The 24,092-nt window shown below is 53.5% G+C and overlaps 4 protein-coding genes and 1 non-coding gene across 18 annotated transcripts in view; 2 read left to right on the plus strand and 3 right to left on the minus strand.

Moving 5' to 3' along the window:
• Positions 1-2,756: 2,756 nt before the first annotated feature.
• Positions 2,757-5,446, plus strand: B2M (beta-2-microglobulin). Its single transcript, XM_027657731.1, has 4 exons — positions 2,757-2,880; positions 3,048-3,326; positions 3,781-3,816; positions 4,998-5,446. Exons 1-3 carry the CDS (start codon positions 2,808-2,810, stop codon positions 3,792-3,794), a joined length of 366 nt encoding a protein of 121 aa, XP_027513532.1. The 5' UTR covers positions 2,757-2,807; the 3' UTR covers positions 3,795-3,816; positions 4,998-5,446.
• A 130-nt stretch (positions 5,447-5,576) lies between these two features.
• TERB2 (telomere repeat binding bouquet formation protein 2) lies at positions 5,577-13,775 on the plus strand. 2 transcript variants are annotated; one of them, XM_027657725.1, is made up of 7 exons: positions 5,577-7,350; positions 8,103-8,184; positions 11,106-11,251; positions 12,255-12,313; positions 13,084-13,172; positions 13,288-13,373; positions 13,448-13,775. In XM_027657725.1, the coding sequence occupies exons 1-7, from the start codon at positions 7,287-7,289 to the stop codon at positions 13,591-13,593; spliced, it is 672 nt and encodes a 223-aa protein (XP_027513526.1). In that variant the 5' UTR covers positions 5,577-7,286; the 3' UTR covers positions 13,594-13,775. The 2 variants fall into 2 exon arrangements, with proteins under 2 accessions (XP_027513526.1, XP_027513525.1); XM_027657724.1 differs by having other exon boundaries at positions 6,752-7,350; positions 13,285-13,373.
• Positions 13,776-14,218: 443 nt separating this feature from the next.
• RPS17 (ribosomal protein S17) lies at positions 14,219-16,785 on the minus strand. The gene is made up of 5 exons (XM_027657730.1): positions 16,669-16,785; positions 16,314-16,465; positions 15,866-15,971; positions 14,743-14,808; positions 14,219-14,348 (listed from the first exon to the last, which is right to left on the minus strand). The coding sequence occupies exons 1-5, from the start codon at positions 16,669-16,671 to the stop codon at positions 14,268-14,270; spliced, it is 408 nt and encodes a 135-aa protein (XP_027513531.1). The 5' UTR covers positions 16,672-16,785; the 3' UTR covers positions 14,219-14,267.
• On the minus strand, positions 16,117-16,244 carry LOC113954034. The gene has a single exon (XR_003530092.1). It is a non-coding gene; the product is annotated as a small nucleolar RNA SNORA71 (small nucleolar RNA).
• A 729-nt stretch (positions 16,786-17,514) lies between the features above and the next one.
• CPEB1 (cytoplasmic polyadenylation element binding protein 1) overlaps positions 17,515-24,092 on the minus strand; it is a 38,340-nt gene continuing 31,762 nt past the window's right edge. For 10 of the 13 annotated variants that reach the window (XM_027657709.1, XM_027657711.1, XM_027657706.1 and 7 more), the window contains 6 exons: positions 23,976-24,080; positions 22,969-23,105; positions 21,712-21,910; positions 20,028-20,122; positions 19,751-19,831; positions 17,515-19,037 (listed from right to left, as the gene is read on the minus strand). In XM_027657709.1, coding sequence (XP_027513510.1) covers positions 18,924-19,037; positions 19,751-19,831; positions 20,028-20,122; positions 21,712-21,910; positions 22,969-23,105; positions 23,976-24,080 — 731 coding nt within the window. In that variant the 3' untranslated portion in view covers positions 17,515-18,923. The remainder of the gene's footprint in view (positions 19,038-19,750; positions 19,832-20,027; positions 20,123-21,711; positions 21,911-22,968; positions 23,106-23,975; positions 24,081-24,092) is intronic. The other 3 variants (XM_027657710.1, XM_027657705.1, XM_027657707.1) reach the window with 2 other exon arrangements.

Here is a 24,092-nt window from a genome sequence, read left to right on the forward strand (position 1 = left end):
CGCCCTGATGAGCCCCCTCACCTGTGCCTGCCGTACAACATGGCGGCGCCCTGATGAGCCCCCTCACCTGTGCCTGCCGTACAACATGGCGGCCTTCAGCTGAGCCCCCTCACCTGCGCCTGCCGTACAACATGGCGGCCCCCAGCCGAGCCCTGCGCATGCCCCCGCGACTGGCGTGAATGAGGATGAAGCCGAGGGATGAAGATGAGGAGGGTGAGGTTTAGTTGCCCCACCTGCGGCCCTCAGGGCACAGAACATCCCAGCTCGGCTTTTCCCAGTGCTCCCGTTGTTCCCTGCCTGCCACTGTGTTCTCCAAGCTGATACCCTTCTGAGGAGTTATGGAAAACCAGTTGGATGTGGTCTGTCTGTCTGGAAGCACCCTGGAGATGTACAGATGTATTGATGGAAGGGAACGGACAGATGCTCTTACATCAATATGATCAGGCAAAATGTCGTCTTTATTAGAAGAAAGACAGATTATACAGTGCTTATGACGCTTAGTTTCTTGTTCACACTACATTGGTTACATAAGGAAAACATGCTCTGCTGTCCACTGTTAATTGGACTACAACAGGTGGTCATAGGAGATGAGAAAACTTTATTCACCTGCCAAAACTCCTCCTTGGCATCTGGCATGAATCCACCTTTGTTCTAACTTCAGGTCCTGTAGCCATCTTAATGGCGCAGTAATTTTTACTATCAGTACTCAGCTATGCTAAGGCAAAAATCTCAGAAATGCAATAGAAATTGTTCACACAATTTCTGCCTTACGACATAGATGTGGGCTTGAAAGCACAGGGGTCAACGCTAACACTGTGAATCATTGTGTGCTGCCAAGCACAGCGGAGTGCCCTCATTTCCCCCCCACCCCCCCCCCCCAAGTGCTGGGAGCACCTTGATTGTGTCACCCACTCCTAAATAATTCTGTCTGCCAGTAAAAGCAGAAATGCTCCAAAAGAGGAAGATTTGGCTGCTCTGACCAAATCACCGCAGCCTTTTAAAAACATCATGTGGAAAAGAGTTGCGGTTCAGCTTCTCTTTACAGGGAAAGTCTGATAAGTGTCACTGGTTGCAGTGGAGTCATTGCCATGGATTCACATCCCAAAAGGCAGGGAAAGGATCCGCATCCTTCCCTCAGCTCTTTGTGTGATCAGTCCTCTCTGATTGCCCACCTGAGCAGGGTCAGACTTGCCTGTGGGTCAGGCTGGACCAGGGTGGTGACTCCCAATGCAGTGACCTCGATGGCAGCTCTGTCACCATTACAGCCCTTAGGCATCTCAGGCTGGAGCCCTGAGATCCCTGATAAGGTTCTGGCTGAAGCTGCTCTGCTTGTCTCAGTGAAAACACTGAGCATTTTCAGCTGCGTGGCCACTGTGCCACTCACCAGGCAGCCAACAGACCCAGCAGGGTCTGGGCCAGTGAGGATTGATAACAAATGTTTTCAGGATTTTCCTTTGCTTGTCCTCTCCTGATTTACCTGCTGCATTTGGGATGTTCTCCATATGTGCTGTATTTGTTTAATTTACGTTTTAATATGATGTATTAAGAAAGCAAGTCCTAAAAGGCCCGGTGTTAGAGGACCCCTATAATGCTGCTGTTTCCTCCCCACTAGTAATGACTTTCCTTTCTTTTTCTTTTTTTTTCCCTTTCCAAGCAACGTTACCAGACTACTCAGCAGCATTCCCAGCCAAGGCACCAGAAAACCTGGTTCTTTGGCCTTGGGGTTGTTGTGCTTGATGTCAGGGAGTCTGTGCTGCATCAAACGACAGTAAATCCCTAACCCCACAGCTGCTGGACTGAGACATTCCACACAGGCCTCCAGGTAGGTTCAGAAAGGAAGGTGGATGAGCTGTGCCAGCCTAGACTGTTGGCATGATATGATCCCTGGATGCAAAGTTTTCTGCAAGCGGTGTGTTTTACCCCCATTTAGGCTGGAAAAGCCATCTAAGACCATCGAGTCCAGCCATGCCCCCAGCACTGCCAAGCCACCACTAACCATGTCCCCAGGTGCCACATCCACACAACTTTTAAACCTTTCCAGGGATGGAGACTCCACCCCTGCCCTGGGCAGCCTCTGCCAGGGCTGGAAAGCCCGTTCAGGGAAGAAGTTTTCGGTCATATTCAACTTAAACCTCCCCTAGTGCAACTGGAGGTCATTTTCTCTTGTCCTGTCCCTTGTTCCCTAGGAGCAGAGCCCGACTCCCTCTGGCTTCACCCTGCTGTCAGAGAGTTGCAGAGAGTGAGAAGGTCCCCTCTGAGCCTCCTTTTCTCCAGGCTGAGCCCCCCCAGTTCCCTCAGCCACTCGTGGTGCTCCAGACCCTTCCGCAGCTCTGTTCTCTCCTCTGGACATGCTCCAGACCCTTCCGCAGCTCTGTTCTCTCCTCTGGACATGCTCCAGCCCCTCAATGTCCTGTTCCTCACGAGGGGCCCAGAACTGACCCCAGGACTCGAGGTGTGACCTCAGCAGTGCCCAGTACAGGGAGGTGATCACTACCCTGGGCCTGTGGCCACACTGTGGCAGGTACAAGTCAGGTGCCAGTGCCCCCCCGGGCCCATGTCCAGCCCCTGGTGACCGGCGCCCCCCGGGCTCCCCGCCCCAAAGCAGAAACGAAAGCGAAAGCGCACAGGTCGCTCTGCCCGCAGTGCGCAGGCGCGCAGATGGCTCGCACAACCTCGGCTCTCCCGCTCTGCCCGGACACTGATGACGTAGCGGGCGCTCCGCGCTTCGATTGGCCGCGGGTTTGCGAGGCTATAAAAGGCGGCGCGCGAGTAGTGCGGGACAGTCGGTGCCGCGGGGAGAGAGTGCGATGGAGCGGAGCGTCCTGGGGTTCGCGGCCCTCGTGCTGCTGGCCCTGCTCGGCCCGGGGGACGCTGCCGATCGTGAGTGCCGGGGACGGCGTGAAGGGTCCTGCGAGGGGCAGGGAGGGCGAGGGGCTGGGGGGCCCAGATCTCGGGGAGTCCGGTCACCGTGTCGGGGTGGGTGGGTGCACCGACGCGATGCCCAGCCGTAGCCCCGCTTCTCACACCGCCCTCGCCCCCCTCTCCAGAGGCGCCGAAGGTCGAAGTCTACGCCCGCGCACGCGCCAAGGAGGGAGAGGCGAACACCCTCCACTGCTTTATCACTGGATTTCACCCACCCAAGATCGAGGTGGAACTCCTGAAGAACGGAGAGCCCATGACCGGCGTCCAGTATGGGGACTTGTCCTTCAACGAGAAGTGGCAGTTCCAGCGCCTGGTCTACGTGCCCTTCACCCCTACGAGGGGTGACACCTTTGCTTGCAGGGTGGAGCATTCCACCATGTCGGAGCCAAGGATCTACCGATGGGGTATGCTCTGCCCTGCCTTCTTCCTGCAGCTTCTGTTTGTGTGCCAGAGCTTGTTAGTTTATATCCATGGTGTCTCTCTTCTTCTTTCTGGAAAGCAGGGTCTTATAGCAGGGTGGGTTTTGAGGGTCATGTTAGAGATGGAGAGTTAACTCGCTTTCAGCTGTAAAGGCTGTTATACATATCCATGAAGGATTCAGGGTGGGAGTGCCTTGGTGTTGTCTGTAGGGATTTGGTGGTGCTGTGTTGTCCAGTATCAGTGAACTCACCTAGAAGATGAGTCACACAGTGATTTGGGCTTTACCTTCAGAATATAAAGGACACAGCGGTGGGAACTGTGGTGGTGACCCATCCGAGGGCAGATCTCTGGTTACAGCCAGTAGGGGTGGGCTCGTGGGTACTCGGGAGGGGTTGCCATTTGCCCCAAAGCCTAACGCTCCACCCTTCTTCCCTGCAGAACCAGACTTCTGAGCTGTGTCTGGGGTAATCCATGGTGAGTTATGCTGATGCTGCTTTCTGTGCTGGTAAGGGGAATGTGGACCCATTTCCGTACGGGAGAGAGTGTATAACTTGCAGAGTTGAGGAACAGAAGCAACCATCCCCAAAAAGCAGATGATACTGCTGATTTGGGGCACGGGACTCTCCCCACACTCCTTCTACCCACTATTTTGGCCTGTTCTCGGCCATCCCTTGCCTACAGGAGTCTAAAGAAAGGGGACCCTTGGAGAAAACCTTCCATGTCTTTGCTGTGTCTGCCAAGTACCATTGAGAGTTGTCACACGTCCTCTAATAATTCTTCAGGCCCCACAGTGCCATTTCCTCTCTGGGGAGGAGGCAGTTGCTGTGCCTGGAGATCTGTGCCTTGGGGGAGGCAGGCTGGTTAACTCTGTGGCAGACAGGCAGCACAATGTGGGATTTGTGAAGCACAAACTGGAAGCAGTTTGGGTTTATTACCAGTGTCTCAGAGTTCGAGGGTTCCATGTTCTTCAGACTATACTCTTGTAACTGATGTGGATTTAGCAACAGGGAAATTCCAATTTAACCCTTGATCAGAAGAAAACTGAAGATATGTGTCCCAGCTGACATAACACGCTGGCTGAAACGACTTAGATAAGTGCCCTGGTAGAGGCTGGATAATGATTAACTGTGCCCAGGACAAGCCTTGGCAGGACCTCACTTGAAATGCCCCTACTCTTGTAGAGCTCTACAAAGTTGTATATGGCCACTCATCTGGTTTGCTGCTTGCTTTTGGGCATCCCCCAGGGCAGGGTCTGAGATGTGCTGTGCCCAAGTGGCGCCGTGGCTTAGGTTGGTGGGACATCAGCCTGGAGGTCACCGATGGTGACGGATGCCAACCTTGGCTGGAGGTGGGACATGGGCAACTTCACTGGAGTCCGGTGACAAGGATTTACTGAGCTGGGGTGGAGGAGCCGAGAGCAGGATAAGCTGCCTGGGGTGGAGAACAAGGATCCTCTTGACTTGTTGAACTCTGAACCCCACCAAGGAAGGGACAGAAAAGTAGTTTCTGCAGGAGTTTTATCTCACTGGAAGGTGGGTCTGTGCCTGCAGCTGAGATGCTGCAGTCAGAGTGCTGCTGAGGAAACCATTTTTGACTCCTAAAATAATTATAGTTGAAGCTGTGACCAGAGTGATCCATCTTCTCTCTGTATGCAGGTCTGAAAAATTCTTCTTGCAAATCAAAGTCTTCTCACGCTCGTTTCCAGTCTTCATCATAACCACAAGAGTGATTATCTTGCTTCAAGGAATTCTTTAATAATGCTTGTCAAGATATCTTTTGCATGAAGCAGAAAGGGAGCTCTGGAGGCTTTTTGAGCACGTAGCTATAAATGCCTACATTGCTGCTTAAAAACAATTTTAGCTCTAAAGTGCTCAAAATTGTACAGGATTTTTATCTTAATAAAATTGTAGCCATTTAAATGTTTTTCAGAATCATTGGACAACCTGAGCTGATTTCAAGGGCTCCAGCAGCCGCTGGGTTGTGAGTGAATCTGGAGCCTGGTGGCATTGATGCTCAGTTGTGCTTTTTTATCCTACTGAGAAGATGTAAAAACACTTTTCCATCAATAGAAAAAAAGAATTAAAGACTTTTCTGGTTAATGTGGCATCTGCCTGGTTAGAAGCTCCTGCGTGGCTCCGAAGGGAAGGAATAAGGTTTAAAAAAAGGGGTAAAGAAACCTTGGGGATGTGGGGTGGGACACAGAGTGAGGGGCAGGGAATGGTGCCCACTCCGAGGGGGAGAACTCCAGATTGTGCATCTTGGGGTGTGGAGTGTAAAGCTGAGCCTGGGAAAAGTGTGTGTCAGCAAACTTCAGTTCTGTTTTTCTGTTCCCTGTGGCTGACCCTGTGGAGAAGAGCAATTAGGGGGAAGTCATCTGTCATACCATGGGGGGTTGATGCCAGTACCCAAAACTGGTGCTATTCCCATCACCCTGCTTTTATTTTATGAAGAAATCAGTGTGATTGCTTGAGTGTTAGAGTGAGGTGAATCTGACCAGTGTGGATCTTGAGTATGTGAACAAGGGTCCTTGGAGACCGGGGGTTGCACGTCTCATCTTGGTATAGTAAGATTTGCTGTGATGCAGAACACCCACTTGAGATTTTTGAGGGATCTTGGCTTGTTCTGTACCTTTTTGCATTATAACTGCATTCCAGCATCTGGGTGGGAGGTTGCTGGGGTGCAGGGCCTGGTTATGGGTGATCCATTTGGGCTCATCAGAGTGTTCAAAACAAAACCAAGAGAGGTGAGGTCGTCACAACTGAGTGGTCATGTACAGGGCTTGTCACCCAGCATGGCACAGCAGGACCTACCAGAGCCACCACACAGGAGACTGGCTAGGGACTGTGCCAGCCCCAGCAGTGGTCCTTGTGTGGGAGAAGATGGTCTAGGAAGGAGGAAAAGCTTTGGACTTCTCCCCCAGAGACCCCTGCAGAGCAGCTCAATCTGCTGCATGAGCCCAAGGAGTTCTGGAGCACGTTCTGGGCTCCTGTGGATCACAAAGGGCCGCCAATGTGCTTTCCACCATCTTGGCTCCACCTTTACTATCCTCAAGAGCATTAGAGAGTAATGGCTGGGTAGCCCCTCCACCAGGAAATCTTCATCCTAATTAGAACACAAGTGGAATCTACTGCAGAAGCTGAAGACACTGTGGAGGCAATGCAGGACAACCCATCTCCAAAGGATGTGTCAGCATCTTCCCACATGGGGGAAGTCTTTGCCCTCATTGCACGTCTGGCATTTTTCTGGTCTTACTTAGGAAATATTTTGATGGTTTACTGAAAAATCTCCTGTCTGTGGGAGAACAACGCATGCGCATCCTAGAGGCTGATCTGGATTTCAGTATCTGGAAACACCTTCTCTGTTTTATCCGGCATCCTTGGGGTTCCAAGATACCCAAGATGTCACTGCTGCTGGCTCTTCAGCGGCAGTTCCCAGCAGATGGGATATCCTGAGAGATATCTTGGGAAGTTTGAAGTACGAAACAAGCCTCATTTTTGCCTTATAAAATGCAAGCAAATCTGCTGCAAGCCAGCTGTTTCCTGAGTCAATGAAATATGTGTGGTTTGGGGAGAAAAACTTCTAGAACAACTTAGGATCCACAGGGCTCGAGTCCAGCTCCTGGCCCTGCACAGGACACCCCAACAATCCCACCCTGTGCCCGAGGGCGTTGTCCAAACACTCCTTGAGATCTGATAGGTTTGGGGCCGTGACCGCTGCCCTGGAGACCCTGTTCAGTGCCCGACCACCCTCTGGGGGAAGAATTTTTCCCTGATATCCAGCCTAAACTTCCCCTGGCACAGCTCCACGACGTTTCCTCCCCCCCTCCCGTCCCCCCGCCGGGGTTTCCCGCCCCTGTCGCCTCTCAGGCTCCTCCCGCCTCGCCTCAGGGCTGTTCCACTTCCCCTCAGGGCTGTTCCGCCTCCCCTCAGGGCTGTCCCGCCGCGATGTTCCGAGGCCGCCGCGCCTGGTTCTCGCAGAGCGTCAGCCCCGGCCCGCGGGGGCTCTGGGGTGAGGGGAACCGGCGGCGGCAGAGCCCGGGGGGAGTCCCGGCGGCATCGAGCCGGCAGGAGCCCGCGGGGGGATGGAGAGGGGAACACAGCCCTGTCACCCCTCGCTGGGGCGGAACAGCGTGGGGAGACACAGCCCCGTCACCCCTCAGTAGGGATTGAGGAGGGGGGGCACAGCCCGGTCACTCCTTGATGGGGGCACAGCCCCATCTTCCCTCGGCAGGGCAGAGCAGGAGGGGTACAGTCTTGTTACCTCTCAATGGGGATGAGGAGGGGGGCACAGCTTCATCACCCCTCAGTGGGGCAGAGCGGTAGGCACACAACTCTGCCACCCATCAGTGGGGATGGGGGTGGGGAGGGGGCATGACCCCATCACCCCTTGGTGGGGGTACAGCCTCAGCACCCTGAGTGGGGATGAGAGGGGAACACAGCCCCACCACCCCTCATTAATGGCACAGCAGTGGGGACACAGCCCCACCACCCTTCGGTGGGTCTGAGCCCCCCACAGCAGGCAGAGCATGGGTTTGGCCAGCTCCACATGTACCAGTGCAGCCCATGGTGCTCCCACACTGAGGAAAAGCTCTGAACCCTCAACGGGGCAGTGGGAGTCCCACAGCCATGGCAGGGCCACCACAGCTCCCATTACAGGCCCCACCCCTGGGGCCCCACAACCAGACATCCCCGTTACAGGTCACCCTGAAGTGGGAACCCTCTGGGATGCCCACCCTCCCCTCACCCCCTGTCCCCCCACAGTGGCCGGCGGAGGGGCACTGACCGACTGGCTGGATGCCGAGTACCTCTTCAGCAGCGATGCCACCCACCCCGACACCCGCAGGTGGGTGATGGAAGCATTTGTCTATGGCTTTAATGTATTTAGTGGGAACTATTTCCTGGATATATCCTATAAAAGTCAGTGGGGTGTTTTTAAAATCTTGGTATGGATGTGCTAGGGTTTTACTGCCTGGTGGAGTCGGGAAACTCACACCCATGCTACACTGCAAGCAGACAGAACAGAAAAAAAAATCCATGTGTTGAGCTGGGCTTAACTCTGATATAAATGACACTAATTGTACGGGTTTCTCACTGCCTGTGAATTATCTGCTGGAAAAACAGGGTCTAAAACAGAAGTGACACCATCCCCAAGGAAGGAACCCAGAGGTAAAAAGCTGGTGTGAGTTAACTCTGAAAGGAACCATGGGGTAAAAATGGCTGGGAAAGGACAGAAATCCTTAATATAAAAGATTAGAGAGTTCCAGAACATTCGTACAAATGTAGGGAAAGACTTCTCACTTCCTCAATATCAGTGAATATTACTTACTGTCATGTAAATATATTTATGGTAAAGGGTGCTGCGATGCTTCCAGCAGGCTTTGCTAGGCTGGATTAAGCAGCTTCTTTTTAACACACCAATGCTTAGAACTGGCTTAGATTTTTGGAATCCTTCAGCCACCCGCTCAGCTGCGCAAGAGGGGAATCCCGAGAAACCCGGAATAACGACATTCCTTCTGCCACACTTCCTGCCTGACTGCACTGTTCCCCCAGGGGAATTATATATAACTATATATTGTGTAAATATGTATAAAATACATATTCAGTCTATGTACTTAGATAATTTCTTGGGGAAAATGTAATCGTTATTGTAGTGGTTTGAACCTTGTTTTCCCCCAGAGGCTAGGAAAAGTGGTAACCCCCAGGGGTGGAAACCCCTAGAAGTTTTGAAGTTCTGTCCAATGAGCGCTCCTGCAGAAATGTAAACATATCACAAGCACTGGAAGAGAAGAGTTGTAGTTTGGTGGTAGAAGAAGTAGCCATGTTGTAGAGCCACGAGGAAAGGGGCCCGGAGCCCCTCGGGGCCTCTGGGGCCCCCCAGCCCCAGCTGGGGGCTACAGAGACTTGGAACAGTGTTAAACTGGACTATGTGTCTGTAGCTGTGAGCTGGGAGATGTTTTTCATTGTGAGTGAGCAGAGACAGAGCAGAAGCAGCGGCAGCGTCCAGAAGTTATGGCTAAAAGCCAACTGATAAGACCTGAACTGAAAGAGCAGCAGGAACAACATGCAGCACCGCAGAGAAGACTCCTGGAAGGAGAGCCGAGGAAAAGAGAGCCCGCAGCAGAGTCACAGAGTTCTGGGGGTAAGAACTAATACCAGACCCCCCAAACTCCTTTGAGACCTCCTGGAGAGGAGGAAGATGATGGACTCTTACTTGGAAGAGCCTTGAAGTGCAACATGCACTGCAGAGAGGAGCTGAGAAGCGAAGCTCAGTCATCCAGAGAGCTGAGCCAGGACGGTGTGGGAGGTTGGCCTTGGGGGCCCTCCCTTGCTGCAAGCTACAAAGAAGCTCGCAGCCTGAGGCAGGGCACAGAGGCCCTGCAAGGAGCTTCAATCTCCTGGAGATACCAGACCATCACGAAGACCCCCTGCGTCTCGTGATATGATGTGGTGAAACAGCCTTTGTCTGGGGTTACGAAGCCCACGGAAGAGAAGACCCCTCACTTGAAAGATGACGGGGCCGAGGGGCTTGGATATCCCCTCGTGAGTGCTGGCAGAGATCTAGCAACAGCTGCATGCATGAGAGAGAGAGATAGACTGCTTCTGCTACTCTGAAGAAGCTGCTGCCCTGAGAGACTGGAAGGGATCTGTCCTTCCTTCCCTCCTGGACTTTTATTTGGAGGGGAGAAGAGATCTGATCCATTGTAAATACTATATGTCATGGTAGAGATAGTTGTGATCATGTGTATAATGTGTTATAGTATTTATTTGTACAGTCATTGTAATATATTCCCTTTCCCCCACTTTGAGTCTGGTTGTGTTTTGTCTGGAAAAACCCATCTCACATTAGGTTGAGATGTGGGAGGGGGAATGGAGCTAGGGAATTGGATTTTGGGGCTATCTCAAACCATGACAAATGCTTAATATAAAAGATTAGAGAGTTCCAGAACATTCGTACAAATGTAGGGAAAGACTTCTCACTTCCTCAGTATCAGTGAATATTACTTACTGTCATGTAAATATATTTATGGTAAAGGGTGCTGCGATGCTTCCAGCAGGCTTTGCTAGGCTGGATTAAGCAGCTTCTTTTTAACACACCAATGCTTAGAACTGGCTTAGATTTTTGGAATCCTTCAGCCACCCGCTCAGCTGCGCAAGAGGGGAATCCCGAGAAACCCGGAATAACGACATTCCTTCTGCCACACTTCCTGCCTGACTGCACTGTTCCCCCAGGGGAATTATATATAACTATATATTGTGTAAATATGTATAAAATACATATTCAATCTATGTACTTAGATAATTTCTTGGGGAAAATGTAATCATTATCCATACCGTTAAACCCAGCAAACAAGATTTAGTTCCCCTCTAAGGAGGACGGTGAGGGCTTGAGCACGCTCCACCCACCATTCTTTGCTCAGCTGTGTGAAGGGACCAGTGTGAACAGGGATCAGTGAGAGCAGGGACCAGCAGGGAGAAGAATAAATAAAGGAAAGTCAGGTTTTTGCCCTCCCTAAAGGACTAGTTGCACCTCAAGAGCAGAGTGGGGCCACTTAATCCCTACAAATATGCTTACCCAGTCCATGGTCTCCTTCCTTCAGGCTGCTGTCAGTTGGAATCCCATAGACAGAAAATCACAGAAAATTAAGTGCTTTTGGCAAAAATATCAGAGCAGGCTGGTTTTAATGACAGCATCCCTCTAAACTTTCTGGTTTTGGTTTGTTTCCAGGTTCACCTTTGGAAACCAGCTCTCTTTTTCTCTTCCAGCATACACGAGAGCCTCAGATACTTGGAGGGCAGAGCCACAGTCTTTCACTCCCGTTACCTCTCGGCATGTGAGCGCGCTGGTGCCACGGAGAAGCCTTCAGTGGTTCTGGGCCACTTCGTCCTGCCCCCTGCCTGCCTGCAAGAAGGTCAGGGAAAAAAAAAAATCCATCTGGGTTTTCCCACCAGGGGGTTCCCCCATGAGCTCAGCCTTCTTGCAAACCAGGACCATCAGTTACTTCTTTGCAGGGAGGGAATTTACTTCTGCTCTAGTGGCTCTTCCTCCCCAGAGGCAGCTTATGCTCCATCTGTTATCATAGAATCACAGAATGGTTTGGGGTTGGAAGGGACCTTAAAGCTCATCTCATTCCACCCTCTGCCACTGGCAGGGACACCTTCCACTAGACCAGGTTGCTCCAAGCCCTGTCCAACATGGCCTTGGGCACTTCCAGGGTTGGGACAGCCATAGCTTCTCTGGGCAACCTGGGCCAGGGCTTCACCACTCTCACAGTGAAAAATTTCTGCTGAATATCTAATCTAAGACTACCCTTTAGCAGCTTAAGGCCATTTCCCTGTCCCTCCAGGCGCTTGTTCCAAGTCCCTGTCCAGCTCTCTTGCAGCCCCTTTAGGCTCTGGAAGGGGCTCTTAGGTCTCCCCGGAGCCTTCTCTTCTCCAGGTGAACAACCCCAGCTCTCCCAGCCTGGCTCCAGAGCAGGGGGGCTCCACCCCTCGGAGCATCTCTGTGGCCCCATCTGGACTCGCTCCAGCAGCTCCGTGTCCTTCTGATGTTGGACCCCAGAGCTGGAAGCAGTACTGCAGGTGGGGTCTCACCTGAGGGGGCAGAATAACCCCCTCCTCTGTTTCCCACACTGTGGGATCAGCCCAGGGCACAGGGGGTTTCTCAGTGCCAGCTCACACAGCCGGGGCATAGCCAGCTCCTCCTCACCAACATCCCCAAGTCCTTCTCCTCAGGGCTGTGCTCAATCCATTCCCCCAGGCTGGATTTGTGATAGGAATTGCCCTTGCCCAGAGGCAGGACCTTGCACTTTGGCCTTGTTGTCCTCGGAGGCACCTGCAGGGCCTCGCTCAGGCAGCAAGGCCACAGTCCTGTTATTTGATGCTCTCAGTCATTTGTTTTGTTGTTCTTGGCAGAAATCAGAAGGAAAATCGGCTGTTTTATTTGGGAGCAGGTGGATGTCCTTGAAGAAAAGGTAAGATGAGAAATTCATTACAGGTGTGGCTTAAAAAAAATAAGGGTTGTATCAACTCCAGGGAACCTGGTTTTCATCCCAGACCCTCAGCCCACATACAGGATCAAGTCTTGTATAAACAGCTGGAGGCACAGCGACCACAAAATGGAGTTTTTAATACTCCGTAAAGTCAACAACAAAACCTCTACCCTGGATTTCCAGAGGGTTGACTTTTGTCTATTCAGGACACCAGTTTGGAAAGTCCCTTGGAAAGCTGACCTTAAAAACAAAGGGACCGATGAAAGCTGGACATTCTTTAAGATGGGCCTGGCTGAGCAGGGAGCTTTCACAGGAACTTAGGGGAAAAAAAGGAGGGTGTGTCATCCTGGGAAAAAGGAACACTCAGGAAGTGTTTAAGGAAGTAGTTAGATCAGGCAGAAAACTCAGTTATAACTTAGTCTGGCCATGTCTGTAAAGGATAATAAGTGTTTTGATAAATACATTAATAACAAAAGGAGGCCCAAGGAAAACCATGCTCAGACAGATGCCCAACTCCCACAGGCAGAGCTCAACCCTTTGGTGCAGCATTTTCCCTCTCATTTGTGCCCCCTCTCCTTTCAAAGCAACTTCCAAGCACTTTTGAAGGGAAAATGTGCTTAGACCTAAAATTAAACTCTAAATTACACCTGAAATCAGAAGCCCTAACAATTCCATTCCTGGAGTGTGTCCCAGGTGCTCTGGGGGGGGACCAAGGGCACCATTTTAACTCAACCCTGTGCTGATTTTCACAGCCCAATGGAAATCCAGCAGAGGAAGCTGAGGCAGTAAGAAATGACTGTGAGGAAGAATCTGAGGGGGGAGCGCTAGACCTGGACAAGAGGTATTTTCCCACCCTGGATGGTGGATTTTGGGACCCCCCCCCCCAAATTCCAAGCGATCCCAGTGCACAGGAACTAACACACAGAATGTTTTTTGCCCCCACCCTGATACAGCAGCGAAGAAACAAGCTCTGAGGCACCTTCCCAGGGGGAATTTCCATACCGTGCCCTCCAGAAATACCCAATGAATAACATGGTGACAGGTAAATACACCTGGAAAGGCCTGTGGATGGAGGGGGGGAGCAGGGACCCCAGTGAGCCTGTTTTCCCTGCACAGGCTACACCTCCTCCCGGGACATGAAGAAATATGAAGGGGAGCTCCATGACTTCATCCCCGGCACGTCAGGCTACACGGCCTACTGGGTTCAAACCAAAATTAGCATCTACTGTGAGAGGAAGACCAAAATGAAGAGGAAATTGTAATGCATAGGTGGCTGGAGCAGCAAAACCTTCCCAATTTAAGAGCTGCCAGAGAGGATTTACAAATTATTCGACTGCAGCTCAACATGTTCAATGTGTATTTAAACACTTGCTAAATTTACTGCAAATATTTTAAGTAACTACCTAAATTTCACAACAAACACAAATACAGACATTTCTCTCCAGAATACAAATCTTTTGTCATTTTATTCCTACCAGGAGGGGGGTTTAAGCTATGGCTGTGAACAGTTTTCCTTGGAGGGACACATCGAAGTCTCCTTGCTTTTATTTTATCAAGTAACTGTAAGACTTTTCCCTTTCATTTAAGCACTTAAAAGTGACCAGTGGGGTTATAAAAAGCAGCTTTAATTCTGGCACAGACTGACCCTGGGCTGCCTGCTCAGGGAAGCACATGTTCCCACAAGCTCCAAGGAGCCACCACGGTCATTCTCTCCCATGGCCCCCTAAAGCAGGAGAGCCTCTAAAATACCACTTTGATCCTCACACCCCAAGCAGCCAGAAAAGAATTCAAGAAGATGCCGCAAACAGGAAGGTGCTGAGTCCTCTGCACCTGAGAACCTGCCCTCCCTCATCCCCAGGGACACAGGTGTCCAAAGACCAGGCAGGCTGAGGTGGATTCCTCACGTTTATTGGAAAAGCGACACACAGGGACGGACTCAGAGCGCTCCTCGGGGCGTCTTGAAGTTCATCCCCACTGTGGGCTGTGTCACCTGCAGGTTGGACAGGCTGCCAAAGTCCTGGAAAACGACACGGGAACAACAGGATCAGTAACAGGACCCTGCCCAGTAACCACTGAGGGTGGGGAGCGAGAAGGTGCTGTGGCAGCACCATGGGGGAATTGAAGTCTCCTGAAGAGACTAAAGAGGAGTAGATCACCCCACTCCGGAGATCAGTACAGTGGTGAGGGAATCCTTGGAGAGGAGGGCAAGGAGCACACCCAACCTGCCCATGGCAAAGCCACCATGTTTCTCCCTCCCCTCCCAAAAGCCATATAGGAATTAATCTGCCCACAGGACCCAGGGTAGAGGGACCCCCACCATGTCCCCAGTGAGAGAGCCTTTAGCCAACAGGAGTGGGAGCAGTGCCAAGGACATGCCACCGACCATGCAGGGGATAACTGAGGCCACTCACCAGGAGCTTCAGCATTTCCTTGGTGTCTGGGTCCACTTCAATGATCTCCTGGTCAAGGGCAGAGACCTGGGGACGGAGGGGAGACAGAGATGTGGTTTGATAAAGCCCCACTACCCCCCAGGTGTCCCCACAGCCACTCCGGTCCCGTCCCACTGCAGATAGGATCTCTCTGCCCACTCTGGGGAAGGGCTCAAGCAGCAGAGCTAAGAGGACCCCAATGGAGCCCAGCTCTCTTGACAGAATATGGTGAGAGGCTACAGTATGAGAGAAGAGCCTGTTTTATGGCAAATCCTTGGAAAACCAAGGCCCAGTATGCTCCAGACCAAGGCTGCTGAGGAGCTGGGGTTGGGCCTGCAACTGCACCGGTTCTGGCTGTGACCAGCAGTAGCCCACAGTGTGTCCCACTCTCCTGCTCTTTAATCCCAGAGAAACTTCCTCCAGCCCTCTCTGGACCCCAAAACTCCATTGCCATGGGTTTCCTTCCCCAAGAGCTACATCCCACCGGGATTCTTCTAAGAAACAGTGCAAGTTCAGCTGATACTGCGCCAACAGCTGCAGCAGGGATGCTCCTTCCCTGCTTGGAGTCCCTTCCCTACAACCTTTGGATACAAAGGTAACCACACCCTGGCACCACCGAGGTTTGTGCAGCACAGAAACCAGCAGCTCTGCCAGGAGCCCACCAGGGAAATCTGGGAGAGGGGTAAAATGCACTGTGCCTGAAGGCCACCGGATTTGGGAGCAATGGGATCAAGCCCCTAGAACATAGGAAATGCTCTTGGAGCGCCTCGCCCAGCTGATGGTTGGGATCTTTGGAGCACAGGGCTAAGGGGAAGGGGTGCCACCAATTCCTCCTCTCCAGCAACACTGGCTGCAGGGCAGGTTTCCAGCCGCTCTGAAATACCCTCCTGCCTCCCAACAAGATGTTTTTTTCCCCCTTTTTTAAAGTTAGGAAAACCAAAATGTAAGAAACCAGCTGCCCTTCCCACCCCAATCAGTAGGTCTGGAGGGCTCCACCTCAGCCCCCTTGATCCAAACCCTCCCTGAGCTGAGGGTTTTTTTAAAGGAATCTGGACCTATTGATGGAGATGTGCTGAGGCAGGAGGGAGCAACGGCAGAGCCTCACCTCGGGGACGTAGTTGTCCCTTCTCTCCCTCTCCTCCTCCTGCAGTTTGATGGAGATGCCACGGACGGGTCCCCTCTGGATTCGCTTCATCAGGTGGGTGACATACCTGCGGGGACACGGGGGTGTCCAGGGCTTCCCCGGGGCTCCCCCCACCCTTCTTCACACCCCCAACCGGGGGGGATGAGGAGATGGAGCTGTCACCACCCACCCCGGCGATGTACCGCCACCTCCGGGGGACATCAGAGACGAAGTGTCCGACAGCAACAGGGTTTGGGGGGGACAGGGACCCCCCCAAACACGGGAAAGCTCTCGCGCTTCTCTCCCTGCACTATCGATGACCCGGCCACGGGCGGGACCGTGATCACTTTCGAATGCAGGGCCTGGCTCTGACCTCCCCCCGAGACACCCTCAGTGCCCAAACCCCACCCGGAACGCCCCCGTTCCTCACCCTGCGATCTTGTTGCGCAGCTTCTTGCTGGGGATGATGGCGATCTCCTCGCACACGCGCTTGTTGGTGTGGAAGTCGTTCCCCAGGCGCGTGTAGTACTTCTCGATGATTACCCGCGCCGCCTTCTTCACCGTCTTCGTCCGGACGCGTCCCTGCGCGGGGCCAGCGCCGGTCAGGCCCCGCCGGGCCCGGGCCCAGCGCCTCCCCACCCAGCGCCCCCTCCCCCGGCCATCCCGGCGCCCGCAGCCCCCCGCAGCCCCCTGCCCCGCTCCCTCTGGTCCCCGCGCGGTCCCCGCCGCCGCTCCCGCCGCAGCCCGGCGGGCGGATGGCGACGGATGGCGGGGGCCGCACTCACCATGTCGGCGGCGGCCGCGCAAAGAGAGCTGGCGGCGACAGGAAGCGCCGGAAGCGCACAGCACGCACAGCGCCCCCTGGCGGCTCGGAGGGTGTCCCCAGGGGCGCCGTGGGCGTGGTCACGGGGCGTGGCTATGGCTGGATGGGCTCAGGCCTGGGGGCTCCGCAGGGTCCCAGCGCCGCCCGCCCCGGGGCCGCACCCGGACTGCCCAGCACCGCTCCGTGTCCCCAGGGCGGGATGGAGCCGCCCAGGAGGCCGTTCTGAGGCACCAAAACATCCCAGGATAGGCTGTGATGAAAGACATAGAGCACCCACAAACTCGCATCATACAGCCCCAAAGGAGGCATGACCACACCCAGGTGGCTGCAGAGTTGGAAGAGGGCACAAGGAAGGAGCCCAATACCTTACCCCCCCAAACCCTCCAGGGACATGGGGCACCCGAGGGTGCCCACTGTGGGCATCCCCCACTCCACCCCAAGTCCCACTCAGCCCTCCCCACCCCTGCAGAAAGGACACCCGGGGTCCCTCTCTCACCACACAGCCATGCAGGGTGTCACCCCTGCACCACCGAGGGTGGGAACACACAATCTCTTCTGATTAACCTCATTAACCTGGTGCTGCAATTAGAGGAGCTCCAGCTAGAGCTCAGGGGTCCCACGAACACCTCTGGTAAGTGGGATCTAAAAACGCACCTCCCAGCAGAGAGAGCTCCCTCCCACCAAGTCACCCACAGTATCCATAACTCCATCCATACCCCTTCCCCTACCTCTGGAAGAGGCACCACAGCCCTCCCAAGTTTAGAGACACCTCCCCAATCCCCCCGCAGTAGAGAGCACAAGAAAGGGCTTTTTTTTTTTGCTGCAACGTGTTTATTATGTGCCAAAAACTACACCACAGCTTACTCCACGCGTCTGTAGGAGAGTGCAGTCTTGCCTGCATATACTACAATGAGGTAGAGACTTCACAAACAGCTTCACAAAACCCCACAAAGAGCAGCTGGGATATGCAACAATGCAACATCAGCTCAGCAGGAAAGAAAAAAAAATCATCATAATAAAGAGGGAGAAATTATGACACTGGTTCTTTGGCACACAGCTTCCGATAGAGGGGGAAGTAACAAAAAAAAAAAAAAAGAAAATAATCGGCATAATTAAAGGTCTCAAATCCCAGCAGCAGCAGCATTTCAGTCGACTGCACTGTTACTCCAAACATCTCGGGAAGGAATGGAAAATTACTTGTCCCCTCTAAGAGAAAGGGCTCCCAGGAACCTTAATCGTCCACCGAAACGCAGCCCTTTTTTAGCTTGTTACAAAAAGAAAAGGTTTAAGTCCTGTGACTTTGTGTGATTAAAAACCTCTATCAACCCCCCGTAAGTGCAACTTAAAAAAGTGCAACAAACTATTTTAAAACTATATACAGCAGCTCAGAGATCATCATCCCATCCAGTTTCAAATCCAAAAACAAAAACAAAGCCCGGCCTGTCCCGTTGCAAACCTCTTGATTTACAACATCCCGCCAGCAGCCCCCAGACACAAATTGCAATAATGTTAAAAGCTGCCAGGAAAGAAAAAAATCTCTCGTTTCAAACGACTTAAAAACTGTTTTTAAGAGTGTAAAAAGGAACTCGTAAAAACCCTCGAGCGTAAAATATGAAATATGATTTGGTTTAAATGAAGAGCAAAGTCTCCTTTGTTGTTACAGTAAAAAACGCCAGCTGAACACCCAGGTCACGCCGTCCAGGTGGGGGTAAATGAATGGAAAGGCACTGTATGGCAACGGCAAAACAATGACCAATGAGACCTGCGCTCTCTCCACCAGTATTGCAAGGAATGTAAAAAAGCGCCTTTAAAAAATAAAAAAACTGAGGCGGAGGCGCCTGCGGCGACACCCCCGCGACACGTGGCCCTTGGTTGGTTGGGTTTTCTTCATTTTCAATTTTTGCTTCTCGTCAGCAAACCAGGAACCAAAGTCTGGGAACTGCAGAATGGCTTGAGGGGCGCTCCCCCCCACTCAAAACACCCCCAAACAAACCCCAACAAAACTCACTGTGCATTAGTGCAGAAACAAAAAGACCAGCAAGTGCAAACATGAATGTAAGATTTGTTGTTGTTTTTTTTTTTTGTTTTGTTTTTTTCCCCGTCAGTCCTCAGGAAGAACGTTCCCAGCCGGGCCTGGCTCCGGCAGGCGCTTCCCTGCTCCCCACTCGGCAGGTTCTCCAAGGGACTCCCCTGCGCCTGCGGCGGCCCCGGCGCCCTTTAGCTGGAGGAGTCCCTGTTCTTCTGGTTGCGCATCAGCGGGCGGTGGTGGCGCAGGACCTCCATGGAGTGCTGCCAGTGCCAGCAGGAGCGGCAGAAGTACTTGAAGCAGATCTGTGGGCAGAGCAGAGCAGCAACACCGTGGGCTTTCCAGTAGCAAAGGGTTCCAGAAGCAAAGCAGTTTCTCCCCTCCCTCCCTGCCCCGTGTAGCAGCCCCCGCCGGCACGGTGGATCCGTGGATGGGAGGGAGGGAATGCCAGCGATGGCATGATGTGCCCAGCTTCCATCTTCTGAACAGTTTGAAAGTCAGGGCCTGGGTACTGGGGCAGCAGCCAGGCTCTGCCCCAACTCCCCTGCATCTCTGCCCCTGGAGCAGAGCTGCTGCTGCTCATCTCCCACTCTGACTCCGTGGGAAGCCGCGGGACCCTGGCCAAGCTCCTCTGCCTGCAGAGAGGGGAGGTCAGCCAGAGCCCCCAGTGCCCTGGGCAGCCCCACAAGTGACCTCAGGGTGACACACTCTGACTCCAGCTTGTCACGGCTTGCAGAGCAGCAGCCTCCCCTCCTTCCTCTTCCCCCTCAGAGGCACCAGCCCATCCCACAGTAGGCCCTGACACGCTGGCACAACACCAGCAGAATCATACTGTTCCCAAACTGAGGCAGGGGAAAAGGTGCCTGTGCTTCCTGGTGAGAACCAGAGCTGCCCCTCCTCCAAAACAAGGGCTCACCCCCAGCTGGGCACCCCATCCTGCCCACTCAGGAAGGGACAAGACACATCCCTGGACACCAACACAAACCCACTGCTCCTGGCACAAGAGAACCAGCCTCACCTGGTCTCTGCAGAAGAACGGGCCGGGCTGGGAGCTGCAGACTTGGCACATGGAGTCCTCAAGGTAAGGGTCGATCTGAACCTGCAGGAGAACCAGGCAGTGGGCACAGAGCAGTGCTCGGGCAACTGTTCACTCCTTGGGCACCCCACATCCATCCCCAGCACCCCTTGGGCTGTCAGCTCCCCACTTCCCCTCTGCCTGTGGGCTGTGGTGCCCCCAGCAGCACCAGCCACAACACAGATACCCCTCCCTGGGCTGCCCCACCAGCCCCATTCACCTTCTTAGTAAACTTGGTGGTTTTGATCTCCACAAATGCAGCGGTCACAGCCTTCAGGTAACTGCGCTGGTTGTTGAAGGTGACACGTCCTGACCCTGGAATGAGCCAGACCACAACTGTTAGGCAGGAACCAGTGGGGGCTGAGGGGGAGCCACTGCCAGCACTGCCCCTTCCCCAGCACAGCTCAGCTTTGGCAGGGAGGTGGTCTCCAGGGCCTGGGGGCTCTGCCTGCCCCCTTGCCCAGGCCCCACACTCCCAGGAGGAGCAGCAGCTGGAGGGAGGCTGGCACAGCCCTGCCAAGGGCAGCAAAGCAGCGGCTCCACACCTGCATCTGGGATATGCCGGTGCAGAGACAGCTCAGCAGCTTTTCTTTGCAGCCTCCCCCTCACCCCAGAGCCTTATGTTTTGCAGCCTCATTGCCAGTCAGCAGCAATCCTGCACCACTTGCTTCCAGCCAAGTTCTGTTTAGCTCTGGGAAAACACATCCATGCTTTCCTCCCAGTTCCTGTGCGAGGCCTAAGGGGAGTGCCGGGTGTTCCAGGACTGACACACCAGCAGATTCCTCCAGTTCAGCCACAGCACCAAGTGTCACCCAAACCCATCATTCCTCTCCCAGAGCATGGAACAGAACACAGGTGGGAGGGCCTGGATCCAGTCTGGAGTTACAAGAGATATCTCAATCAGCACAAACAATCAGGGCAAAGCTTAGTTACCAGAACTGAGTGCAGACTGCTGTGACTTTAGGACAGCTCCAAGGGTGGAAGTGCCACTGAGCTGTTGAGAGAGGGTTCTTGCCTACTTGGAGCAACACAGGCTCTGCATGAACCACAGGAGGTTGGGGTCATGCCCTAGGACCTCACAGGGCCTGCACAGGGAGATTCTGTGATATTTCATCTATGGCCTCACAGAATTTGCTTTAACAGTCATTCATTCTGCCATTCCCACCCCCTTGGCACTGTCCCCCTAAAGACACTTCAAGGGGTTCTCAGCACCATGGGCAAGTTCTAAACACAAGACTTGCCCAGAAAAGCCTGACCACTGTCCAAGGACAGTGACAAGCAGTGACAGCTCTTCACTACCAAGCTCTGATGATGTTCCTGCCTGGTAACCCCAGGAGATTCAGAGTCCCTCCTCAAATTTGTGACATGCTGCAGCCTAGAAAGCTGGTCCTCAGGCACACTCTGTAGGGCTTTTCCCACAGAGATCAGTCACCTCAGTGGTGTCCCCTGGCCCGTGAGGCCATCAAGGAGGTACAGGGGACACGTGTCATGACATGTCATGACATGCAATGTTTCAGCTCCAGTGACAAAAGCCCAAAGTGTGGGTAAGACCCACAGCTGTCTCAGTTCCAGGGATGGAAGAGTAGCTCCAGCAGCATCCAACAACCACTAACAGCACCAAACAAGGACAGGAAACCCTTCAGCAATGCCTAAAGGGACATTAAAACCCTCAAGCTGCTCTGGAATAACTTAGGATCTTCCAGTTCCCAGGCACGTCAACTCTGACAGCCCTCTCCAAGATTGGTGTTGTCTCCCCATGGCCAGGAGGAGCACAGACTGTAGAAGAGGCTGAACAGACATCTGCTCCCAAAGCCTGGCACCTGGGCAGTCTTCCAACTGAGGGACAAGCCAAGGGCACCACTGCAGCCTCCTCAGAGCATGATGCTGGCAGGACTGTCACTTACCAATGGGATACTTGTGCTTGTCCGTGTCGATGCCAGCGTAGACCACCCCTCCAAACAGGTCATACATGACGGCTGCCAGGGCCTCTGCGTTGAGCATCCCATGCAGGGCCCCCACGAACACCGTCTTGCTGGGGTCGAGCCGCTGTGATGGGCTGCGCACGAAGTTGCTGTCAGCCAGGACCCACGGGATCACCTGCACCTGGAACCACACACACAGGGCAGGTCAGCACGGCCTGCAGAGCCACACACTGTTCTCAGCTCACAGGAGCCATCCCAGACCCTTAGACCACACTCCTGAGCAGCAAGTGTCACTCGTTGTTGCTGCTCAGGGTCCACATCCAGGGCATCACAGCTCTGGAGCTCCAAATACATCTGGAGGGTCCACAACGGAACAAAACCAACTCCTGCTTCCAGCCAAACTGGAGTCTAAGCCACCAGTCCCTTGAGGCTGGCAGCCAGGAGACAATCCACATACCTGCACCAAATGTTTATGGCCCAGTCGGATGCCTCCCAGCACAGGAGCCTGTTGTTGGAGGGGATCACTGGAACAACCCACCCACTGCCAACTCCAACAGGAGCTCCCATCTGCTCGGCAGCTGATGGAGGGTTCCAGGGAGGAAAAGCTTCTGGCAGAGCTAAATCACCAAGCACAGAAGCACTGCCAATCACTAGACACCTGGAGAGCTGTCTGGAGCAAGTTAGTTTGTGCCTGTCTAGGTAAGAGCTGGATCTCCATCCTGTAACTCCCCTAACTCAGGCAGTGGTCCATGATCTGAGGTCCCCCTTTCCTGGAAGGCCGAATGGAGCCTCCAGCAGCCTCAGTACCTCCAGAGCACAAGACAGAGCCAGACAAGGCTGCACTGGGGAACAACCTGGGATCTAAAGTATCTGCCTGGGGAACATGAAAGCCATCAGTTTTGCAAGCAGAGGAGGCCTGACAAAGCATCAGAAGGATCCCAGTCTGATTCCAGAAGCAAAGGTGTGCTAGAAGCAGCATGGAGCAGTAGAATTCCCTGTTCCCATGCTCCTTTCCAGCTAACTGAAGCTGAAGGTAGGGTCTGCCACCAACCCACAAGCTCCACATCAGTTTAACACAAGCAGTTGTGAAGGACACAGACCTGACACATCCCCACCACAGCAACACACCAGTTAAGGCCAGCCAGGAGCCAGCACTCCTGCTGCTGCTGTTCCAGCCCTGCTTTCCTTTTCTCCAAGGATCTCATCCACATCCCCTGCTGCCCCTGTGGTTCTGCTCACCTCTTTGCAGCGCATCCTGCGGCTGGACATCTTGAAGTAGTACTCACTGAGCCCGTCGGGGCTCAGCAGGTCCTGGGAGCACGCCTGGAGCAGCGCACGCACCGACTTCTCCGACTCGAACACCAGGTAAACGTATCCTTTGGAGGGGAAGGGAGAGAAGCAGCTGTTAGAACTGTGGTGGAGAAGGAAGGCCTCATCCCAGTTTGCAGACACCCTCAAAATCACTCAGATGCCACCTGAATTTTCTGTGTGACAGCTCTTGCTGTCCCCAGCAGACTCTTTGTACAATCCAGAGTATGGCCAAGCTGGGAAGAGCCCAAACCCAGCATGGCACAAGGGGCAGAATACCCACATCCACAGGGGCTACTGTCTCTTATGGACAAACCACACCTGGACATGCCAAGTGGGCACCACCAGCCTGGCCACAGTAAGGCCTGCAGAAAAATGGATTCTGCTTCACATTTAGAATATCCTGGCTCAGAAAGGTAAGTCCAGGATTTTAAAGTCACTTCCATGGGTGCCAGCGCTGTGCCTCACACTGCTCTGGTACCTGAATAGGGCCAGTGGGCACCAAACAGCCACTTCCTACCCCATAACTCCCTCCTGCTTATACAACATGTCAGTCCAGCTGCTCCAGACAGGATCAGGCCCTGGACATTGCTGTCTCACTGGTCTCCAGGCTGTCAGTGTGCTGTGGGTGCCCATCTGGACTCACCACATGCTGGCAGTGGGGACCAGCTGTTATCTGGAGCCACAGCCCCATGTGGAGCTCCAGAAACAATCCAGAGAAGGTTCCCATCATCCCATAGCTCTGTCCAGCCCTGCTAGGGAGGGGTGGGGACGCTGGGTTGGGGGTGACTCCGCAGCCCAGGTGCAGACCCAGGTGAGGGCGGGACATTACCCAGGGTGCTCTGTACCATCCAGTGACCAGCATGCAGCCGTACCATCCCAGCATCCGTGCTGTAACATAGCATGGGAAAAAAGTAACCCTACCGTGTCGCTATTACCTTTAGGCATATTACCTTTGGGAGGACAGCGTGGGTGTTTGCCATCCTTACCGGGCCACTCCACACTCAGGGAGCCAAAAACACGGAAAGTGTTGATCAGCCCAGCTACAGACAGAA

Source organism: Corapipo altera, unplaced genomic scaffold (assembly GCF_003945725.1).
Source record: "Corapipo altera isolate COAL_440 unplaced genomic scaffold, ASM394572v1 308, whole genome shotgun sequence".
In the NCBI taxonomy this organism is placed as follows: domain Eukaryota; kingdom Metazoa; phylum Chordata; class Aves; order Passeriformes; family Pipridae; genus Corapipo; species Corapipo altera.

Bases quoted from the DNA above. Each gene is read 5' to 3' on its own strand.
- RPS17 (XM_027657730.1), bottom strand. The intron at 15,972-16,313 runs GTGAGGAACGGG...GTGTCCCCGCAG, and splicing joins CTGCGCAACAAGATCGCAGG to GTATGTCACCCACCTGATGA. The intron at 14,809-15,865 runs GTGAGGCTCTGC...CTCCGTCCCCAG, and splicing joins GGGACAACTACGTCCCCGAG to GTCTCTGCCCTTGACCAGGA.
- TERB2 (XM_027657724.1), top strand. From the start codon at position 7,287: ATGTTCCGAGGCCGCCGCGCCTGGTTCTCGCAGAGCGTCAGCCCCGGC. The intron at 8,185-11,105 runs GTGGGTGATGGA...TTTCTCTTCCAG, and splicing joins ACCCACCCCGACACCCGCAG to CATACACGAGAGCCTCAGAT. The intron at 13,173-13,284 runs GTATTTTCCCAC...ACCCTGATACAG, and splicing joins GCGCTAGACCTGGACAAGAG to CAGCGAAGAAACAAGCTCTG.
- B2M (XM_027657731.1), top strand. From the start codon at position 2,808: ATGGAGCGGAGCGTCCTGGGGTTCGCGGCCCTCGTGCTGCTGGCCCTG. The intron at 2,881-3,047 runs GTGAGTGCCGGG...CCCCCTCTCCAG, and splicing joins CCCGGGGGACGCTGCCGATC to AGGCGCCGAAGGTCGAAGTC.